General features: G+C 40.7%; 1 protein-coding gene across 1 annotated transcript in view; it reads right to left on the reverse strand.

Annotated features, from left to right (window-relative positions):
- LOC117513126 (1-phosphatidylinositol 4,5-bisphosphate phosphodiesterase eta-2-like) overlaps positions 1 to 21,848 on the reverse strand; it is a 667,318-nt gene that overhangs the window by 166,515 nt on the left and 478,955 nt on the right. The window contains exon 17 of the mRNA XM_034173461.1: positions 12,310 to 12,394. Within this exon, the coding sequence (XP_034029352.1) occupies positions 12,310 to 12,394 (85 nt within the window). The remainder of the gene's footprint in view (positions 1 to 12,309; positions 12,395 to 21,848) is intronic.

Below are 21,848 nucleotides of genomic sequence, written 5' to 3' on the forward strand. Positions count from 1 at the left end.
CACCAAAAACATATTTAAAAATTTCTTACGTGCAGAAGGGTCACTTGATACACCTGTGCACACTAATCTTCTCCTTGATCCTGGAACTCGACTCACCTCTAAGCAAACAACCAGCCTTTGTTTCTGGTCCAATTACCAATTTGGGAAAGATAGCTGAGCTGTTGTGTAAAGTCATTTTGGGGCCGTGCACTCGCCTGTCGGATGGAAGCTTTAATCATACCCAAGCTCCCTATGGGGGTAAATGTATAGATTACTTCCAAGCGTCGGACCCAGTGGAAACGTACGCTCAGGTGAGCATGTATTGGCTGTGTGGCCACGCCTTCATAGCCCTCCCAGCGGAATGGACAGGCAGATGTTTGCTGTTAGCTCCTGTATTTTAATTTTTTATAACAAACTAAAACAAAGTTTGCATCATTTGAAACAGAACTGCTGGCAGCACACAGGGAGTAATTGAAGTTTTTTTTTAAATCTGACCCGTTGGTGTTCTTTCTCCCGGAGTCAAAATCATAGGCTGATGAAAACATATCCACAGAAGACATCCAGAAATACTTTAACTCTTTATCCCTGAGAATTGCTTGCATAAAGCTGCAGCTTTTCTTAAAATAGTATGTGACACTGGGTGCGTTTCTCAGCCGCCAATATGAAGAAAATCACTTATTTTAAGAACTGACAGTCTTTTCTGTAATTATTTTATTTGTCATAACCGTCCCAGCATTCACCACGGCTATCAATCTTTTCTTCAGTTTTCTGCTCATGACAAAAATAAATCCTATTAATGATCCATCAAGACAAAAACGTATGTTAAATTACACTGTCCTGAATGCTGACGTTACCATACGCAGTCCAAGACGGCGGCAGCGCTTCCACAGCGCCACCAGTGGCCGTTGTCTAAAATGCATCGGAGCTTCGGCTGTTGCTTCTACATTCTCTTTGGTGGTGCTGCCTTTACCTGATAGGTATGGAGAGCGAGTGGCTGGTCGGGTCCCTTGTTGGAGCTGGAGCCGTCCTCAAAGCAGGTGAAGAATATGTTTAGCTGATAAAGGAGGGCGGCGTCAGTGGACTGATTACCGATCTGCCTAGATACAGAAATATTCCTGACACCTTTTAACATGGCACAGCTGTTGTTTTCATTGAAGTTTCCTTCAATGAAAGCTTGAGGACTTGCACACCCGCTTCTCCAAAGCCACAGTACTCCTCCCTGTCCCCTCATCTCAGTGCTGTGGACTGGGGCTCTGAGCAGTTCCCGTACATGTTTGCACAAGGGTCTCTGGTTTGTTAACATTTAATGTGTTTTTTTGAGTTTGCGGTGTGCACATGCAGAACCTGAAGTAAGACAGGACTATCAGCCCTGTCTTACCGCAGCCTCTGTGGAGCTCAGTGTCTTCAAAACAGTCCTGCAAGGTTGAAACTTCCTCAGTCCAAATTAGTACCATCTTGGTGCATGGTTTTGTACTTCTGACGAGAGGTCTGTAGGATCAGGAACAAGGACAAGCGGTCCGACTGTCCAAGATGAGTGAGTCTTATAAGCTCCAGGAACATTTGTGCAGATTTGGTCCAGTGTTTTATTCTTCCTTGATTTGATGTTCACCTCCCTGTAGAATTTGGGCAGAACGGTCTTTAGGCTGGAGTGGTTAAAATCAGCTGCCACAATAAAAAATAAATAAAAATGCTCTCTGGGTGTTTGTTTTGTTGCTTGCAGAAAACATCATTCGCTGTTTCACAGCTGTGAATCTCCCGCCGTCTCGCAGTCCATGGCTCACACAGGAGGTTGGTTTCAGCAGAGTTTCTGGTGTCAGGAGCTCAACACTCACAGTGGAAACAAACCTGGTGAAGTACGGACAACAAGACAACATCGGGGCACAGCAGAGGTCCATCACAAGTGCTACACCTCCTCGAGATAACCATCTCAACTTGGGAGAACGTGTCACCGCTGTGCATTCTGGGACGTGCAGGGGGCCGCCGGGGGGATTACAGGAAACGTTAAAGTACTGAATACAGCTTCCCCATGGCTAGCTTAGCATTAGCCCAGGGAATAAACATAAATCCCAGTAATGAAGACATTTGAGAATTCTCTGGGCAGGTGTAAAGTCACTGTAGTCACAGTCAGTCAGAGCTGCGTGTCGTCAGAGCGAGCTGCAAAAAGTTTGTACCTGAGTTTTCAGAGGTGGTGTTTGTAATTGCCATCTGCCACGCCGGTGTTTGCCAACCCGGACAGTGGGAATACCACCTCAACCGGCAACTTAGCCCCGCGACTGGACAGCAACAACGTCCGAGGCCCGCCCAATATGGTGAATTCACTGAGGCCGCGCGCTGCGTCATTAAAGCCGCGCGTCACGAGTGCCGCTTCCCCGAGGCCTCGTGCAGCCACCGCGGATCCATCAGCGCGGAAACACCGAGGCCGCGCGGCACCAGCGCAGTGCAGATCCATCCCGGTGACAAACAACGCAGGCTGTTAACATCGGCGATCGACAAGCTGCTCATAAGCCGACCATGGGGCCTAAGAAGGTTCTGACAGCGGAGGAAGGTGACGATATTAAAAAATCTCTGGACTTTCTATCAGAGGAGATTTCTGTTGTGAAGCAGCAACAGAAATCAATTATGGATCTGGTGGAGGAGGTGAAGGCATTACGGCTCCAGAACGCTGAGAAAGACCGGCGTCTGGTGCAGCTGGAAAATAGAGTGGCTGAATTGGAGCAGTACACCAGAATTAACGACTTCATCATCACAGGTCTTCACATCAAACCACAGTCCTACGCACGGGCGGTAACAGATGAGAGCGGAGGGGAGCTCAGTGAACGGAGGTCAGCTCTGTGGAAAAACAGGTTGTTGATTTCCTCCTATCTAAAGGTATAGAAATGGATTTAAATAACATTGAAGCGTGCCACCCTCTGCCCCGGAGAAATGACGGTGATAAACGAACCGTCATCATGAGATTCATCAACAGAAAACACAAAACAGCACTGTTAAAACAAGGAAGAAAACTGAAAGGGACAAACGTATTCATCAATGAACAGCTCACCAAACGGAATGCCGACATCGCCAGGAAAGCATGCTTCTTAAAGAAACAGGGAAAAATCCAGCACACATGGACTTCAAACTGTAAAATATTCATCAAACTGAACGGATCACCAGAACAAGCAAAAGTTATGGCAATAAGGAACATCGAGGAGCTGGACAAATATGAACAATAGGTATGAGGACTCAAACACATCACAGCACCATGATGCAGACTGGAGCAACCCACTCATCCACATCATCTACACCCGGAGACAAGAGAGACATAATGACTAAGGATAATGATCCGTTTATTTCTGCCCAGGAGCTCTGTCTAGATACATTTAATTATAATAACTCTGCTAACCACCCCTTCGAATCTGAAAATGATCCTGATACCTTTTTCAGTGAGAATATTGTGAGACAGTGCAAATATTTTACAGAAGAACAATTCAAAAATTATAAAATCAATGATGAAAATTTTTCAATTATACATTTCAACAGCAGAAGTCTTTCTCGTAATCTGTCCACTATTAATGATTGTTTGAAAACATCCAAAAAAACGTTTTTCAGTTATTGCAATTTCAGAAACATGGTTAAATGAGGATAATAAAGATCTGGTATATCTTGATGGTTATGAATTGTTCCTGGTTAATAGGCAGACGAGAAGGGGCGGAGGCGTTGCATTGTTTGTAAGGTCAGATTATAACTGTAAACTCATTAACAACATGTCATTTACAGTGGACAACATCATGGAATGTGTTACCATAGAAATGACATCTATAAACTCCAAAAACATAGTTGTTAGTTTCATTTACAGAGCTCCTGGGACAAATATTGACACCTTTGAAGACATTATCTTAGGAATGTACAACAAAATCAACAGAAATAAGCATTTATTTGTCTGTGGAGATTTCAATATAGATTTTTTAAACCCTCACAATCATCCACAAATTACCTCATTTATAAACACCTTGTACTGTTTAGGACTGTTTCCAACCATCATTCATCCTAGCAGAATAACTATGGACTCAACAACTCTCATTGACAATATTTTAACTAACGTTATATCCGGTAATCTTAGTGGGGGACTACTGGTCAGTGATATCAGTGATCACTGGCCAGTTTTCTCAGTCTTTGCATTGGAGGGTTGTTGTATGTATCGAAGCAATATCAAATTCATGAGTAGAAAAGTGACACCTGAAACAATTGATAATTTAAGGGAGGATTTATCAAGTCAGAATTGGTCAGATGTTTTTGTTGATGATGTTGACAGGTCATATGATGCTTTCATCTCCATTTTTTCCAGTTTGTATAATAAACACTGTCCATTTGTTGACAAAATATATAGAAATCAATATAGCAACAAACCATGGATAACTAAGGGGCTTCAGAGGGCATGTAAAAAGAAAAACGTACTATATAAACAATTCATAAAACTACGAACTAAGGAAGCTGAAAGTAAGTATAAAACATATAAGAATAAGTTAATCAATATCATGAGACTCAGTAAAAAAATATATTATAATGAGTTACTTGTCAAAAATACAAATAACATCAAAAACACATGGAACATATTAAATGAAATAGTAAAAAAGAATAGAGTAACTAGAGATTATCCTTCATTTTTTCAGAGTAACAACTACATCATGATTGATAACGACGAGTCTATTGCTGAACACTTTAATGAATACTTTGTTAATGTGGGTAAAAAGCTTGCCAGTAAGATTGACTCATCAACTAATAACTTCTGGGTAAATAATTCAACGTTTAACAAATCTGTTTCAATGTTCATTGGTGGTACTCATGAAAGGGAAATACTTGATCTGGTTCATGGTTCAAAAAGTAAGAAATCGACTGATTTTAATAATTTGGATATGGCTTTATTAAAAAAAGTTATTGATTGTATAGTAAAACCGTTCAATTATATTTGCAATATGTCACTAAGTACTGGTAAATTTCCTTCTCAAATGAAAATAGCCAAAGTAATTCCTCTGTTTAAAACTGGTGACAAACACACATTTTCTAATTATAGACCTATATCACTCCTGCCACAATTTTCCAAAATTTTGGAAAAAATATTTGCTAAAAGATTAAATGATTATTTACTGAAGCATAACATCATTTGTGAAGAACAATATGGATTCAGAAGGTCTCGAACTACATCACATGCTTTGATGGACTTTGTGGAAAGTATAGCAACTGCAATTGATAATAAACAATACACAATAGGTGTTTTTTTTTTATTTACAGAAAGCGTTTGACACAATTAACCATGGAATACTATTAAGTAAACTGCAGAAATATGGAATCAGAGGTCTGGCATATGAATGGATAGCTAGTTATTTACAAGGCAGATTTCAGTATGTTCAATTCAATAATACAAATTCTGAACTCAGGGATGTCACATGTGGGGTGCAGCAGGGCTCAGTGCTGGGTCCTTTGTTGTTTATAATCTATATAAATGATATAAGTTGGGTGTCGAGTTCACTGAGATGTGTCCTTTTTGCGGATGATACAACTGTGTTCTGTAGCGGTGAAAATCTTGAACAGCTTCTGGACATAGTGAAGAAAGAACTGGAAAAATTTAAGGTTTGGTTTGACGCTAATAAGTTGTCACTCAACCTTGGGAAAACTAAATTTATTATATTTGGAAATAAACAGGCACCCAAATGTAAAAATATAACTATAAACAATAAGGAAATTGAGTTAGTAACAGAGAATAAATTTTTAGGTGTTATAATTGATAATAAACTTAGCTGGAAACCACATACAAATTATGTGAAATCAAAATTGTCAAAAACTATAGCCATTTTGTATAAAGCCAAAGACCTACTGCCGCAAGAAGGGTTACTTACTTTATATCATTCTCTGATGGTACCATATATGACATATTGTGTTGAGTCATGGGGAAACACTTACAAATCAAATACCAATCCAATATTCCTTTTGCAAAAACGAGCCATACGAATCATCTGCAATAAACAATATCGTGAACCAACTCATTCTCTATTTGTGTCTTTAAATTTATTAAAATTCATTGATTTGGTCGATTACATTACAATTCAAACTTTATTTCGAGCGAAAAACCAAGCCTTACCGAGACATGTCCAGAGTCTGTTCCGATTGAGGGAATCCAGATATAGTTTAAGAAGTTGTGCAATTTTTATGAAACCACCAGTAAGAACAAATGTAAAGGGTTTTTGTGTGTCTGTGGTTGGGGTGAGGAAATGGAACAAATGTTCAACAGAGGTTAGAATGAGTAGTACCTTAGTGAGATTTAAGAAACTACTCAAAAAGAATTATGTCTAAGTATCATAAAGAAGCAAATATAATTTGATTTATATGGAATGTTCAATTTATAAGTGGGACTTATTGTATATTTGAATGTGTGGGTATGTATATGCGTATGTAGATATATAGATATGGGTAGGTGTATATGTATATAAGTGACTGTGTATATCTATGTATATATTTATGTTTGTAAAGTATATACGTATGTATATAGGTATATATGGCACAGCCCAAGCAGAGGGTCACCCCCAAGAGCCTGGTCTGCTTGAGGTTTCTTCCTTATAGGGAGTTTTTCCTCACCACAGTTGCCTAGTGCTTGCTCTGGGGGTTGGTAAGGTTAGTCCTTACTGGCGTAAAGTGCCTTGATTCGACTTTCTTATGATCTGGTACTATATAAATATAATTATAAGTGAATAGTATATTGATGTGTATGTCTGTGTGTCGACATGTAGTAGTGAATTTATATTTATGTAAATATGACTGATTAGAATTGTTGGACTTGTACTAGCAGGGGTGGGCGCTAATAAGCTTTGCTTCAGCCCACACCCTTTCGGACTCACTAGTTTTGTCTGTGTTTGTTTGTGGAATTGTTCATTTTTTTCTATTTGAATATTTTGTGTGCCGAATTAAAAAAACTTTGTCACTTGTCACTAAAGGTCTGCATTGTAGTGGAAAGCTGTACCAACATTCAACGTCCTCAGTTTGCATTAAGCAAAGGCCATAAATTTAATCAAAAAGAAGAACCCAACACAGCAAGGCCTGGTATATCTCCAAGTGTCAAAGGGAGAGCCTCCGAGCCAACAAAGGATGGCTCAGTGTCATAAACCCCCACAATTTCCAGGATTTAAGACTCCCCAAAGTGCATTCCTCACAAGAGTGTGAATCCTTTATCAGATCCCAGACCAGATGTTGACCACTCCTTTCTCATCAAAAACACAAACAAAAGAAGAACATACTTTCTCCCAAAAGTTTCAGAACTATGTTTAACAGCAGTATTCCAGTAAAGGTCACAATACAGACGAACTACCATCAACTTGGGAAGCACACTGCAATTTGTCTGGTTCAAATCGATGCCGGATTGACAAATATCATATTTTACAATGAAATCCAAAACCCAGTCCCTTCTGGTCCATGGAGCAAGAGTGACCCCTGTTGGACAAATTGGGGAAGGGCATATGACCAACTCGCGCAGTGTTAAAACTGTAACCACATTTAAACAGTTGTATTTTGTGCTGTAACAAGAGAAAAAAAAAACACAGAAAAGAAAGAAACAAATGTGATCATTTAACCTCACACATGAGATTTATATATTGTATCTTGTGTTCTGATTATAGACTGTAGGAAGTTTATCAAGTGTGTTTTTTATATAATTGTGATGTGTGTGTATTTCCACAGAAAACCATTTACAAATGTTATCCTACAGGACTTGTTTGGTTTTAAAGTGGGAATCTAAGAGTGGGCAGTGATTTATTAAAAAACTAGACAAAGAAACAGAAAAAAAAACTACAGTACCCAGAAGTCTTGGGGGTGGAGCTTTTAACCCTTTAAAAGCACGTGCCCTTGAGGAACTCACTCTCTTCTCTTACGGGCCAACCTCTTCTTTTCTCCTCTTCTTTTCTTGGGTCTCAAGATGCTGCCTAGCCATCAAAAATTTTTATGGCCCTTTGTCTGCAACCACGTGTTGTGTAAAACGTATTTCTTGTTTGTGCGCGCCAACAACAAATTACTACTTCTTTTTTATCTACAGATAACTTTTGCTCAACTTTTGTAAAGTTAAATGTGCAGACGCATTTAACTTCCTTTTGCGATTTATCAAATTAAAACCATTTTTCTTCTTGAACTCCAAATTCATCTCGCAAACATTCTTCTTACAAAGTCAACTATTTTTGTATCAAGTTTTGTGATTTGATCCAGCTTCCAAAGACAGACGTCAACAGCGATCTGAACCACTGCCGCAAGTCACAGCTTAACAACGGAAAGCATTCCCGGTAACCAACTGGGCATGGTAACCAGCAGTCTCTTTCTCAAGGTCCCTGAAGCAGCTGTGTGACAGACGGATCACCAACTGAAAACAAGACGATTCCAGCACCTGACCTCAAGGAGACCGATCTGCACAGCACATCCAAGTAAGACCGGGCTACGGTGTCAGATAAAAACAGAGTGGCTTTTATTTAATCCTATTCACCTTCAATAACCATCTCATGTTAATAAATACCAAAGTAAATTCCCTGCTGATTAGGATGAAATTCATTCTTAAATTCCTGCAACTAAACCAAATTATCTGAACGTCATATAATAATTGCTCAGTGAAATTCATCATCCTCAAATTGCCTGACTATGATATGTGCTGTTATTTAACTCCTGACTGAGTTAAATAAATGTTTAAACGTGCAAAGTTGTATGTGATTTTGTACGGTTTTACAGAGGGGGTCGGACTTGAGGTGTGGAACTTACTCCTGAAGATTAGAGACTGATTTTAATGTTTCCTATTGACTGACCCGAAAATCGGTGATATTATAACCTTGTTATAACAACATTCAGTCATAGGTGGTACCCCCAGTATTCGAGGTAAAATTATCCACAAGTGATAATTTTATACATTTATGGCTGGACAGAAAGCTGAAAGGTTGAAGTTTTCATTCCAGTGTCAATATTGGCTCTGCATCTTGTCAGTCTAACATAAAGACCTGTTTGACACTCTTGGACTGATGCCAAAACTCAATCATTTTTGTTCGCTGTAGTTTGGTTAATCTTGGCATTTTCCTGAGTCTTGCTTGGCATCAACATAAACTTCAGCGTCTCTGCAAGTAAAAAAGAAACATAAGTGAGTAAGTTTGTAGCATTTAAGGGTCAAACCGAGTGTTTTATATGTTGTAGATTTTTTGGGACACCTTATATATCTATCTTATATAAAATATAGATCTTGCAGTCGATTAGCAACAAGGCAAGTTTTAAAAGACAGTTAAAGTTCAGTTTATTCAGTCAGCTAAGGGAAGACGATCACACCACCTTTTTATTTATTTTTATTTTTTTAAACTGAGTTCTGGTCCTAAAGACGAGTTTATCTTCTAGTCCATTATTTTCTTGTCCAAAACATGGTGCTAAATCTGTTGTTTACACTTCTACAGGGATACAGTTGCTATTTATTTTAATTTATTGAAATCTTATTGTTCTCTGTTCATTGATATATTCACCTTTCTGTGTTTATATAGATTTTACAAAATTAACTCAATCAATTGTGTAAATACTGATTTTGTTTTACTCTAAATACTATTTTATCTGAGGGAACAAGGCTGTCCACGCTGCCACACTGAGATACCTCAGTAATATCAAAATAATTTATGACTGAAAATAAAATGTGAATTTTTCTTAACAATGAGTTTTGTTCTTCAGCAAAAGGATGTGGTTCTTCAGGAAAAATATCAGGATCTCCAAGAATGATGCCAGCCAATATTTCTTTGAAATCCTGGGAAAAAAGTAGAAATTGCTGCAGTGAGGCTGGCAACCGTCTGATATCACACACATCTCTGCACTTTGCCACTGGACTGACTAACACCCCCCCCAAATATATATTTTTGCGGTGCAAATATGCAAATATGACTCAAGAAAATATTTTATATGTAGTGGTAACTTTGTGGAACAGCCTCCCTCATCATGTGGTAAATGCTCCAAGTGTTATTACTTCAAAGGAATACTATAATTATTTTATGGTTTTTATTGATTGATGATTTTATTATGGTGTTTGATGACTTTTACTGTGCTATTTATGAGTTTTATACGGTTATATTTATGAGTTTTGCTATGATGCCTTTTTAAATGACAAATGATGTGTACTTTTATTGTATTTTTATGCATGTTTTATGAATGATTACTGATCATTGACCACGATTTTCCGCCTCAGTTGCTGACAGTCTGCATGCTCTTATCAATAATATTGTCAAGTTTTGTCCTGAATACAATTTAAAATCAAGAATAACTTCATTCAAACTACACTTTGAACATACTTTGAGGGGATAACTAGCTGAAGCCACAGCAGAAAATGTAAGAAAACACGTAGAAACTGGTGTTATTACTGGCAGACAACTGGAAGTGAATGACCCCAACTCTCACAGCTGAGTGGCTGAAATCTCGGGGTCACAAGCTCACCAACAGAACTTAATGGAACGAGATCTTGAGTTGGCATTGTAAAATGGTAAATGGACTGCATTTATATCGCGCTTTTCCATTTGACTCAGACGCTCAAAGCGCTTTACAAATAATGCCTCACATTCACCCCGATGTGAGGGTGCTACCATACAAGGTGCTCACTACACCCGGGAGCAACTAGGGGATTAAAGACCTTGCCCAAGGGCCCTTAGTGATTTTCCAGTCAGGCTGGGATTTGAACCCAGGATCTTCTGGTCTCTCTACTTCCAAGGCCTGACCCACAAAAAGTAGGGTGCGGTTCGCATTCTTTTGCATTTTGAGGAAACAACATTCTGAATCTTCTCAAATCACCCCTCATAGCTCAACATCTGGGTCAGGGATGTTTTCACACACCTTGGTCTCTGTTATCACCGTGATACAGCTATCCAAGCAGGTGTTGGTAATCCACAATCTGTTGTCATCCAGCTTGTTAACAAGGAAGCAGGTGTTCGAGAGGAAGCTGAGTTAAGCCCCTTTCACACCGGGGCTGCTCCCAGTTGCTTCCTGTGGCGTCATGACAACGCAGGAATTTCTGCGTCAGGTGCGCGCAGCAGGTGGCAGAGAAGAGGTGAGAACGCAGCCTGCAGGTTCTCTGCTCAGAGAAGTCAGAGTCCACAGTTTGGCTGCAGACATCTGACTTCTCTTCTAGTTTATATTTGTTCTTGTGAGGAGCTGCAGGGCTGCGCTCTGAGTTCTGTTATAGTTTATCTTTCCTCCTTTGACAGCCAGATGCGGTAATAGGGTTTTAATTGTTCACATGTGCTCGCGTGAACGAACTGTCCGTGAGTGGACTGGAGATGTCTGGACTTTTTACTGGATGTCTCTGGCAATCAGTCTGTGAGCAGGACTTTTATGGATTTTATTTAAACACATTTGTGAGAGAAGAAGCTGCTTCACAGTGCCTCTCTTCACCAGACAGCTCCACACAGAGAGGAGCTGAGCTGCAATCAGCATTTTTTTTCCTGTGGTCTTTTTTTTTTAAGCGTGTAGTTTTTACTGCATTGAGTACACGGTATAAAAACAATCCTGCGTGATTTATACTGCAGGAATAATGGAACACAGCAGGAATCATAAATTGGTGTCGGGTAACGCCTTGTGAGGGTGTGGCTTCCAGTCATGAAGAGTACCGTCCTGATGCTCTGATTTGTGCATCCTGTCCACTCACACCTGAGCAGGATGTGAGTGGACCACTGCCTGGTCACTTGGATCTGCGCAGTATGTCAGGCTGAGAGACACTATGTCTGACACTGTGATCAGCAGCACGGGAGCACCCAGGGATCAATACAGGTCTGTCTAATCTCATGTAATCTCTAACCTTATTTGAAATAAAGCAGCTGACTTAATTACACCATAAAAAATGAGTCCGTTCTGTTGACTCAGTGTACCACCAGAGGGAGTCCACGTAGCACAGTTTGAGAACCATGGCTCTAAACAAAAGCACAGGTACATCTGCTAACAAAAATCAAATAATACAGAGTAACCAGGAGGGACATTTAAGATGATACAATCATTCCTTGACTCAAAAGCATGTCAAACATGTCAACCCTCTTTCCATTCATGCAATCTCGCCCATCTGTCTGGAGTATTTATTTCACGGTAGCACCAATCATACAACTTATGTGAGAATTGTAGAAATGCACTACCTCAAGAAACATCCCTGATGAAACTAAAACCACCTTTCTTAAGAAGAAATTCTTCTACCTTTAGCATAACATCATTATGACTAGCAATATCTTTTTTGCATGAAAATGTCTTGTTCATGTAGGCAGTTGATCGTGAATAAATCCTGAGCCAAAGAAGTGCCTGAAACACGCACACAAATGCAGCAAAACTTACCATTATCATCGACCACTCGGGTCTGCTTCTTGCAGCAGTCCACTGGAAGGCCGATCATCTCCACCTCCACAAAAGGATCAATGATCTGAGACAGAACCAGAACAGCAAGTCAATTTCTAACTGTAACTTAGACTGCATGACTGGACTGGGAGATTCTAAACCTTTAAGAGAATGTTTCATTTAAACAAAAGATTGTGGAATCTGAACAGTAGGTAAACAACACAATACTGGAGTTTCACCGGAGAAAGAACCTCCATGTGAATGTGGTTGCTTGGGGTTATTGGAGGTACTCAGATTTCCTCCAGTAGCTAAAAGACTTGTGGGTAAAGGGTATTTAGTGAACCAGATTTGCGTGTGTATGTACCAGAAACATGACACTAATCCCAGTTTTCTCAAATGGAAGAAAATAAAGGTATTTAATTGCAGTTTTAAATGCTCTCACTCGTTCCTGTAGTAAAAAAAAGGGAATATTTTCATATTGTATTTTCATCCATTTTTAACAGGAATACAAAAGATCAGCTATTCCCAATTTAAGAACACCTGGGTCAAACCTTGAATGATGATTTTCATCAACGTACGAAACTTGTATTAAGTATCTCTCTCCCCCCAAACGCACACATAATATTCTGCTCGTCCAGCGGAGGCCTGGGAGTCTGAGGGTTCGGTGCAGCATCTCAGCTGTTCCAAGGACTGCACTCTTCTGTACAAAAACGTCTGATGTTGTGACTGGAATCTGCTGGAGGCACTCTTCCAGTTTACCAATGAGACCACTTTGAACTTTACCTTCCACATCTGCTCCAGTTGTTCCTTCAGTTCTTGGTACTTCTCTATTTTCTCGTGCTCCTTCATTCTGATCTTGCTGTCAGCTCGGATTGCACAACTGCCGTCTTCTTGCCCTTGTCAACCAACGCTAGTTGGTTGGCCAGCAGCTGCTTGTCTGTCTGGAATTTGAAGCCCCACAGGACCTCAGCCCTGTCATTCTAAACCATCTTCAGGGTGTCTCCCATCAGCACATCTAATCCATGTGCAGCACAGATGTTCCTGTGCACTATTCTTAACACTTGGTTGTGACTCTCAGTGTACGCTGTATCAGCTTGCATCCTGCTACTATGTGCTGGACTGTCTCTGTGACACATCTGCAGAGCCTGCAACTTGGCTCACCAGCTTTGGTGGACTCCTTGCCTCTATGGATCTTAGGCTTGTTCTTGTGGTGCCATGATAAGAGCCTCTGTGCTGTCCTTTAGGCCATTCAAGTTACTGGTAGGACATCTTGATGTCAGCCATTTCCTCTATCTGTTGATGGTACATCCCATGGAGGGGCTTGGTCTTCCATGATATCTCCTCCTCCTGTTCCTTATCAACATCTGTCTTCAGTTGTCTGAGGCATTCCTGTAGCAGCTGATCTTGGGGGACCATCTTTCTGATATATATATATATATACATATATATATATATATACACACACACACACACACACACACACACACACACACACACACACACACACACACACACACACACACACACACACACACACACACACACACAGTGAGGAAAATAAGTATTTGAACACCCTGCGATTTTGCAAGTTCTCCCACTTAGAAATCATGGAGGGGTCTGAAATTTTCATCTTAGGTGCATGTCCACTGTGAGAGACATAATCTAAAAAAAAAAAAAAAAAATCCGGAAATCACAATGTACGATTTTTTTTTAAATAATTTATTTGTATGTTACTGCTGCAAATAAGTATTTGAACACCTGTGAAAATCAATGTTAATATTTGGTACAGTAGCCTTTGTTTGCAATTACAGAGGTCAAACGTTTCCTGTAGTTTTTCACCAGGTTTTCACACACTGCAGCAGGGATTTTGGTCCACTCCTCCATACAAATCTTCTCTAGATCATTCAGGTTTGGAGTTTCAGCTCCCTCCAAAGATTTTCTATTGAGTTCAGGTCTGGAGACTGGCCAGGCCACTCCAGGACCTTGAAATGCTTCTTACAGAGCCCCTCCTTAGTTGCCCTGGCTGTGTGTTTGGGGTCATTCTCATGCTGAAGACCCAGCCATGACCCATCTTCAGTGCTCTTACTGAGGGAAGGAGGTTGTTTGCCAAAATCATCCTCCCTTCAATACGGTGCAGTCGTCCTGTCCCCTTTGCAGAAGAGCACCCCCAGAGTATGATGTTTCCACCCCCATGCTTCACTGGGATGGTTTTCTTGGGGTTGTTCTCATCCTCTAAACATGGTAAGTGGAGTTGATTCCAAAAAGCTCTATTCTGGTCTCATCTGACCACATGACCTTCTCCCATGCCTCCTCTGGATCATCCAGATGGTCACTGGTGAACTTCAAACGGGCCTGGACTTGTGCTGGCTTGAGCAGGGGGACCTTGCTGCCCTGCAGGATTTTAAACCATGACAGCATCATGTGTTACTAATGTAATCTTTGTGACTGTGGTCCCAGCTCTCTTCAGGTCATTGACCAGGTCCTCCTGTGTAGTTCTGAACTTTCTCAGAATCATCCTTACCCCACAAAGTGACATCTTGCATGGAATCCCAGACCGAGGAAGACTGACAGTCATCTTGTGTTTCTTCCACTTTCTAATAAATAATCATAACAGTTGTTGTCTTCTACAGGGCTGTAAAATGAAAATTGTGAAATCCAAGGAAAATCTGCAGGCGGTCTGGGGGGGGGTTTGCAGCTCCCCAGGAGCTGGGGTCTAGGGCCCTGTGGGGCCCCAGAATTAAATTTTTATCTAATGATACTTTTTCAGCATCTCCTGGAACAAAAAGTCTCTAAATTAGTGGATATTTAAATGATCCCACATTTAACCTTTAATTTGACCTGTCAATGATGATGTTGAAATGGAAGTAGGACCTGGAATGATTTTCCTTTTAATTGTAAACCAAATTATGCATTAACTCAGAACAATTAAATTACATGACATTTATGAAGACTGAAAAGACTGTTACAGCATTTCAAAAACCACAGCTAAAGCTTGTAGAATATTTGGAAAATCATGGTAAAATATCAATAACATACCTTATAGTAAAAAGTCACTTATATTCTTGTGTAAATTCATGCAGCCTAAATCCATTCAAAGCCACAATGTCTTTTTTACAATGAAAGAAAGTCTAGATTAGTGGAAAAAAGCCACATAATCTTGTCTAAAATCCTGTTTGAACAGCAGAATGTTTATTTTCCAGGGAGAGAAAAATTCTTACCGTGTTTCCTGAGAGAGCACAGTTCACTTTTCCAGTTTCTTTTATCTTTCAGGTGTGTTGATGAAGCCAGCGACGATTCCACAGATTCTTGTCCTTATAAGACTTTCAAACAGTCTTTCTCACCATCTTCTCTCTGTGCGACGTCGCTCCGTGACACAGACATGCTGCACAAATCTTCTTTTAAAAACTTTAGAGCTCTAAAAGTTTGGGATGCTAAGTTTAGCTTAAAGGGCCTTTCACACTGCATACTTCAGGCCAATCTGTCAACGCGTCCGACACATGACGTCAGATGCTTTGCTTCAGAAGCGGCAAGGGGGCGGAGATTGCTACGTCACACTCTGGCTGTTTCCACAACCTGAAAAAAGTTCAGCGATCACCATCTTGAATTTGCGTCGCCTGAACCACAAAAAGCTTTAACAAACAGCAGTAGAACGATTCTCCATCACCCTGCTGGGAGAAACTTTTTTCAGCTACTTTTCAGAGTGACGCTGACCGAGGGAGGACCGACGACTTGGTGGGATATCGATCGAACCGCAACAGCGGGCCGACCCGCACGGAGAAGCCGGCCTTCAGGCATCATCACTGGACAGACCGAGGCAGGCAGCCGGGGTGATGGAGCAAACCCACTCAGTCCGAAATCTCCCACTTTTTGGATATATGCAAAGTCCCAGTTTGACCAACGGAGTTTAGTTCTGCAGCTTTATCGAGGTGAGAATAAAATAAAAATAAAACGTGACGTTTACTGAACTGTGAAGGTTTATTGATCGGCTAACGTTAGCTTAGCCTTTTAGCACAGTTGATCTGAGTGAACACTTTAATTTCTAAATGGTTCAGTCTTTTTTATTTTTACCAAATAAAGCTACAGCTTTTTTCAGACACCACAAAAGCTCAACTTTAAATTTTTTTTTTTTTTCGGGCGTTTTTTTCCATAATTTTTATTTTTTTTTCCTTTTTTATGTATAAACTGTTTAGTGTTTCTTTATATTTAAAGAAATTGTTGTGAAAGTGTAGGAACACGGACCCACAACAGGGGGCGCAAATGAACGGACAATGGAGGAAGTCAAATAATAACACTTTACTGTTGTGAATGAGCACAACAAACACGGCAGATCACAATAGAATGCAATGAAGTCAATTCACAGAATGTGTCATGTGGGCAGGCTCGAAGATAAGAGACGTCTGTCCAAAGCAGAACCGGAACCACACGATTTCCTCCGCCACCGAACCCCGGGAATACTGGAGCCACCAAGTCCCGAACTCCCAGGTGGCCACTGCCTCCGCTTGTCGGATCTGGTACTGCTGGCGAGGAACAAAAACAGTTAGATGTGGGTGCGTTTACACCCAGCAACACTTATGGTGGGAAAACCACCTCCACCTCTCATCAGAAAACTGGTATGTGCAGGAGTACTTATCAAAAAGGTTGGTGAAAAGTCCAACTCAATCTCCAGCTGCAAGTACTCACTGACTACTGTCAAAACACAAAGCAACAATGTTTACTGTCTGAAAGACAACACAACGGCTGAGTACGTTACCTCCTAAGAAGAGCGATATCTCGGCAAAGAGGTGGAGATGTCGTCTTGCTGATATACAAATGAAGATCAGATGATTGGTGACAGCTGTCATAGGTGATAAGTGACAGCTGTCACCCCGGCTGCTCCTGTGAGGCGGCGGCGCCCTCTTGTGCCTGGAGCCCGCACTCCAGGCAGGGTGCCCTCTGGTGGTGGTGGGCCAGCAGTACCTCCTCTTCAGCGGCCCACACAACAGAAATCTTTTTATTTGTCCCAGTCAGGAACATTTGCTGTGCAAACAACCAAACTTCCATTGATGAGCTGAACACCACGAAGTCCAGTCGAAAGAAAACATCTCTGCTTTTCAGCAACACCACCAGAGGTCAGAACTGCAGAAGAGACATTCATCTGGTCCAGAGAATCCAGCAGAACATCACCTGCTTCTAAATAAAAGGCTCTTTCAACAGCAACTATTTTATTATTTTTTAAAAAGCTGTTTCATTTTATATTTTAACAATAAATGAACGTACCATTAAAAATGTCCACGAATCAAAGTCCAAAGACATTTGCACAGGTAGAAGCTCTCCATTTATTGTGCTCAAATTCATATTTTAGAAATGACTCTGTCCTGATAACAACATTAAAGGCAGTTACATATCAAATCAAATCAATTTTATTTATATAGCGCCAAATCACAACAAACAGTTGCCCCACGGCGCTTTATATTGTAAGGCAAAGCCATACAATAATTACAGAAAAACCCCAACGGTCAAAACGACCCCCTGTGAGCAAGCACTTGGTGACAGTGGGAAGGAAAAACTCCCTTTTAACAGGAAGAAACCTCCAGCAGAACCAGGCTCAGGGAGGGGATGTCTTCTGCTGGGACTGGTTACATATTTTGGCGAAATTACAAGTTGAAATGTCCATTAAAAAAATTCATTATGAGGTTTATGTCACAGAAATCCTACTTTACAATCACACTGCAGTCATTGTTAAATTATTTCCTGTTGCATTTCACTTGCATTCACTTTATACATGCTTCCCTTAGGCAGTATTATTAGAAAGCATTGCTTAAATTTTCATTGTTACGCAGATGATACCCAGCTTTATCTATCCATGAAGCCAGAGGACACACACCAATTAGCTAAACTGCAGGAATGTCTTTCAGACATAAAGACATGGATGACCTCTAATTTCCTGCTTTTAAACTCAGATAAAACTGAAGTTATTGTACTTGGCCCCACAAATCTTAGAAGCATGGTGTCTAACCAGATCCTTACTCTGGATGGCATTACCCTGACCTCCAGTAATACTGTGAGAAATATTGGAGTCATTTTTGATCAGGATATGTCCTTCAATGCAAATATTAAGCAAATATGTAGGACTGCTTTTTTGCATTTGCGCAATATCTCTAAAATTAGAAAGGTCTTGTCTCAGAGTGATGCTGAAAAACTAATTCATGCATTTATTTCCTCTAGGCTGGACTATTGTAATTCATTATTATCAGGTTGTCCTAAAAGTTCCCTGAAAAGCCTTCAGTTAATTCAAAATGCTGCAGCTAGAGTACTAACAGGGACTAGAAGGAGAGAGCATATCTCACCCATATTGGCTTCTCTTCATTGGCTTTCTGTTAATTCTAGAATAGAATTTAAAATTCTTCTTCTTACTTATATGGTTTTGAATAATCAGGTCCCATCTTATCTTAGGGACCTCATAGTACCATATCACCCCTATAGAGCACTTCGCTCTCAGACTGCAGGCTTACTTGTAGTTCCTAGGGTTTGTAAGAGTAGAATGGGAGGCAGAGCCTTTAGCTTTCAGGCTCCTCTCCTGTGGAACCAGCTCCCAATTCAGATCAGGGAGACAGACACCCTCTCTACTTTTAAGATTAGGCTTAAAACTTTCCTTTTTGCTAAAGCTTATAGTTATGGCTGGATCAGGTGACCCTGAACCATCCCTTAGTTATGCTGCTATAGACGTAGACTGCTGGGGGGGTTCCCATGATGCACTGAGTGTTTCTTTCTGTTTTTGCTCTGTATGCACCGCTCTGCTTTTAATAATTAGTGATTGATCTCTGCTCCCCTCCACAGCATGTCTTTTTCCTGATTCCCTCCCCTCAGCCCCAACCAGTCCCAGCAGAAGACTGCCCCTCCCTGAGCCTGGTTCTGCTGGAGGTTTCTTCCTGTTAAAAGGGAGTTTTTCCTTCCCACTGTCACCAAGTGCTTGCTCACAGGGGGTCGTTTTGACCGTTGGGGTTTTTCTGTGATTATTGTACGGCTTTTGCCTTGCAATATAAAGCACCTTGGGGCAACTGTTTGTTGTGATTTGGCGCTATATAAATAAAATTGATTTGATTTGATTTGCATTTATAATAAACATTTGTATTTATTTACAGTGTCTGTTTTTCTGGTTGAAATGAGATATAAATAATTTACCAGACTTAAAAAATGTACAAATTTCCATGTTATTTTGTCTAAAAATAAATGTCTGAGGTTCCTTATGTTAAACAAGAAATTATCTAATCTGAAATAACAGGTGGTTTTAATTTACAGATGAAAGGTTTCTAAAGAACCATTTATTGATTTATTTAGCTATTTTAATTACAAGTGTTCTAAACTTTCTTTTAACAGTAATCAGAAATTCTGAGGTAACAAACAACAACAAAAAACATTTTGAAGGATTTTTCTTCAGAAAACTGCTCCATAAATGAGCAGTCCTGTGACACGTATGTTTTGTAGAGATCAGTGGTTTCTGCACCGATCCATTTTGTAGAGATCAGTGGTTTCTGCACCGATCCATTTTGTACAGATCAGTGGTTTTTGCACTGATCCGTTTTGTAGAGATCAGTTGTTTCTGCACCGATCCGTTTTGTAGAGATCAGTGGTTTCTGCACTGATCCATTTTGTACAGATCAGTGGTTTCTGCACCGATCCCTTTTGTAGAGATCAGCGGTTTCTACACCGATCCCTTTTGTAGCGATCAGTGGTTTCTGCACCGATCCGTTTTGTAGCGATCAGTGGTTTCTGCACCGATCCATTTTGTAGAGATCAGTGGTTTCTGCACTGATCCATTTTGTAGAGATCAGTGGTTTCTGCACCGATCCATTTTGTAGAGATCAGTGGCTTCTGACAACGCAAACATACGTCACAGCTCAGAGCATCGAAAGTTGGATTGGATTGAACAGCATCAGCCCGCTGACAAGCAGTAATGCGCACTCCCATCAGAAGCGCCGGTTTAGCTCGGCTTTTGACGCGACGCTTCTGACGCATATAAAAAGCAACGCGTCTCATTGAAAATAATGCTTTTTGGACCAATTTTTGACGCATCTGACGTATTCAGTGTGAAAGGCCCATAAGCATCACACAGGAGCCACACAGCATCGCCGCAGTAACCAACCAGTCCTGCTTTACAACAACTGTCATAACAGCTACGCTTTGAGTGGCATTTTTCCTCCGCGAAACTCTGCGGATCCGAGGTCTGTATCTGTAACACACAGATCAGTGTCCACGGACTTATAAAACTTACACGATGTAAAAAAGAGAACGCTTTACGATAAGCATTTTAAAAACTCAGTGATGTTCACGATTAAAGAGTACAACACCCCCCCATGATGAAATCCATGGAATCCGCAGAGTTTTCACAGCCCTGCTTCTACCAAGCTGCTTGCCTGTTGTCCTGTAGTCCATCCCAGCCTTGTGCAGGGCTACAGTCCCTGGTGTCCTTAGACAGCTCTTTGGTCTTGGCTATCGTGGACAAGTTGGAGTGTGATTGACTGAGTGTGTGAACAGGTGTCTTTTATACAGGTAACAAGTTCAAACAGGTGCAGTTAATACAGGTAAAGAGTGCAGAATAAGAGGGCTTCTTAAAGAAAAATTAACAGGTCTGTGAGAGACAGAATTCTTGCTGGTTGGTAGGTGTTCAAATACTTATTTGCAGCAGTAACATACAAATACATTATTAAAAAAAAATCATACATTGTGATTTCCGGATTTTTTTTTTAGAGTATGTCTCTCACAGTGGACATGCACCTAAGATGAAAATTTCAGACCCCTCCATGATTTCTAAGTGGGAGAACTTGAAAAATTGCAGGATGTTCAAATACTTATTTTCCTCACTGTGTGTGTGTGTGTGTGTGTGTGTGTGTGTGTGTGTGTGTGTGTGTGTGTGTATGTATATATATATATATATATATGGATGCTCCTCATCTCATCCTGGATTATGTCTCTGACATTCACCTATCCTTGCCCTCCCTCGTTCCATTGGTCAAAGAGTAGAGAAGCTTGAATCTTCGACTGGACTGGGTTGCTTGACGCGAGGAAGTTTCACTTCAAATCGCAGAAGCTTCCTCAGCTAAAATTCTTGCCCTGGTAGTCTGACTTCTGTCTTGACCCTTGTAGAGAAGAACAAACAGAAGACACAAAAGCTGGAGTTTTAAACCTAACCAGACCCCTCCTACCAAGAGGCAGACTGCTATTAGCTAGTGACTAAATAATAGCTTTAATTAGCACCTATTGTGCTCTAGTGAGCACCCTCCTAATGACAGGGTAGCCGTCCCTCCTAACGATGTTACTGACGCCTCTCCTGACGGCTCTCCTGATGACGTGAATGACTCATTACCATGAACAAAAGACTGAAACTGCTTTGACCTTAGTACCCCATTGTAAACAGGGGACAAAGCGTGTCTCAGACCCCCTCCCCGGTTAAGGCTGGGTTTCAACTGTTTCACATACAATGCCTCCTTCACCCCTCTCTCAAACCATTTCTTCTCTCTGGCTAAAATTTTAACTTATTTTCTTGTCCTTTCTTGTCCTTG

This window comes from Thalassophryne amazonica, chromosome 6, assembly GCF_902500255.1.
Source record: "Thalassophryne amazonica chromosome 6, fThaAma1.1, whole genome shotgun sequence".
In the NCBI taxonomy this organism is placed as follows: domain Eukaryota; kingdom Metazoa; phylum Chordata; class Actinopteri; order Batrachoidiformes; family Batrachoididae; genus Thalassophryne; species Thalassophryne amazonica.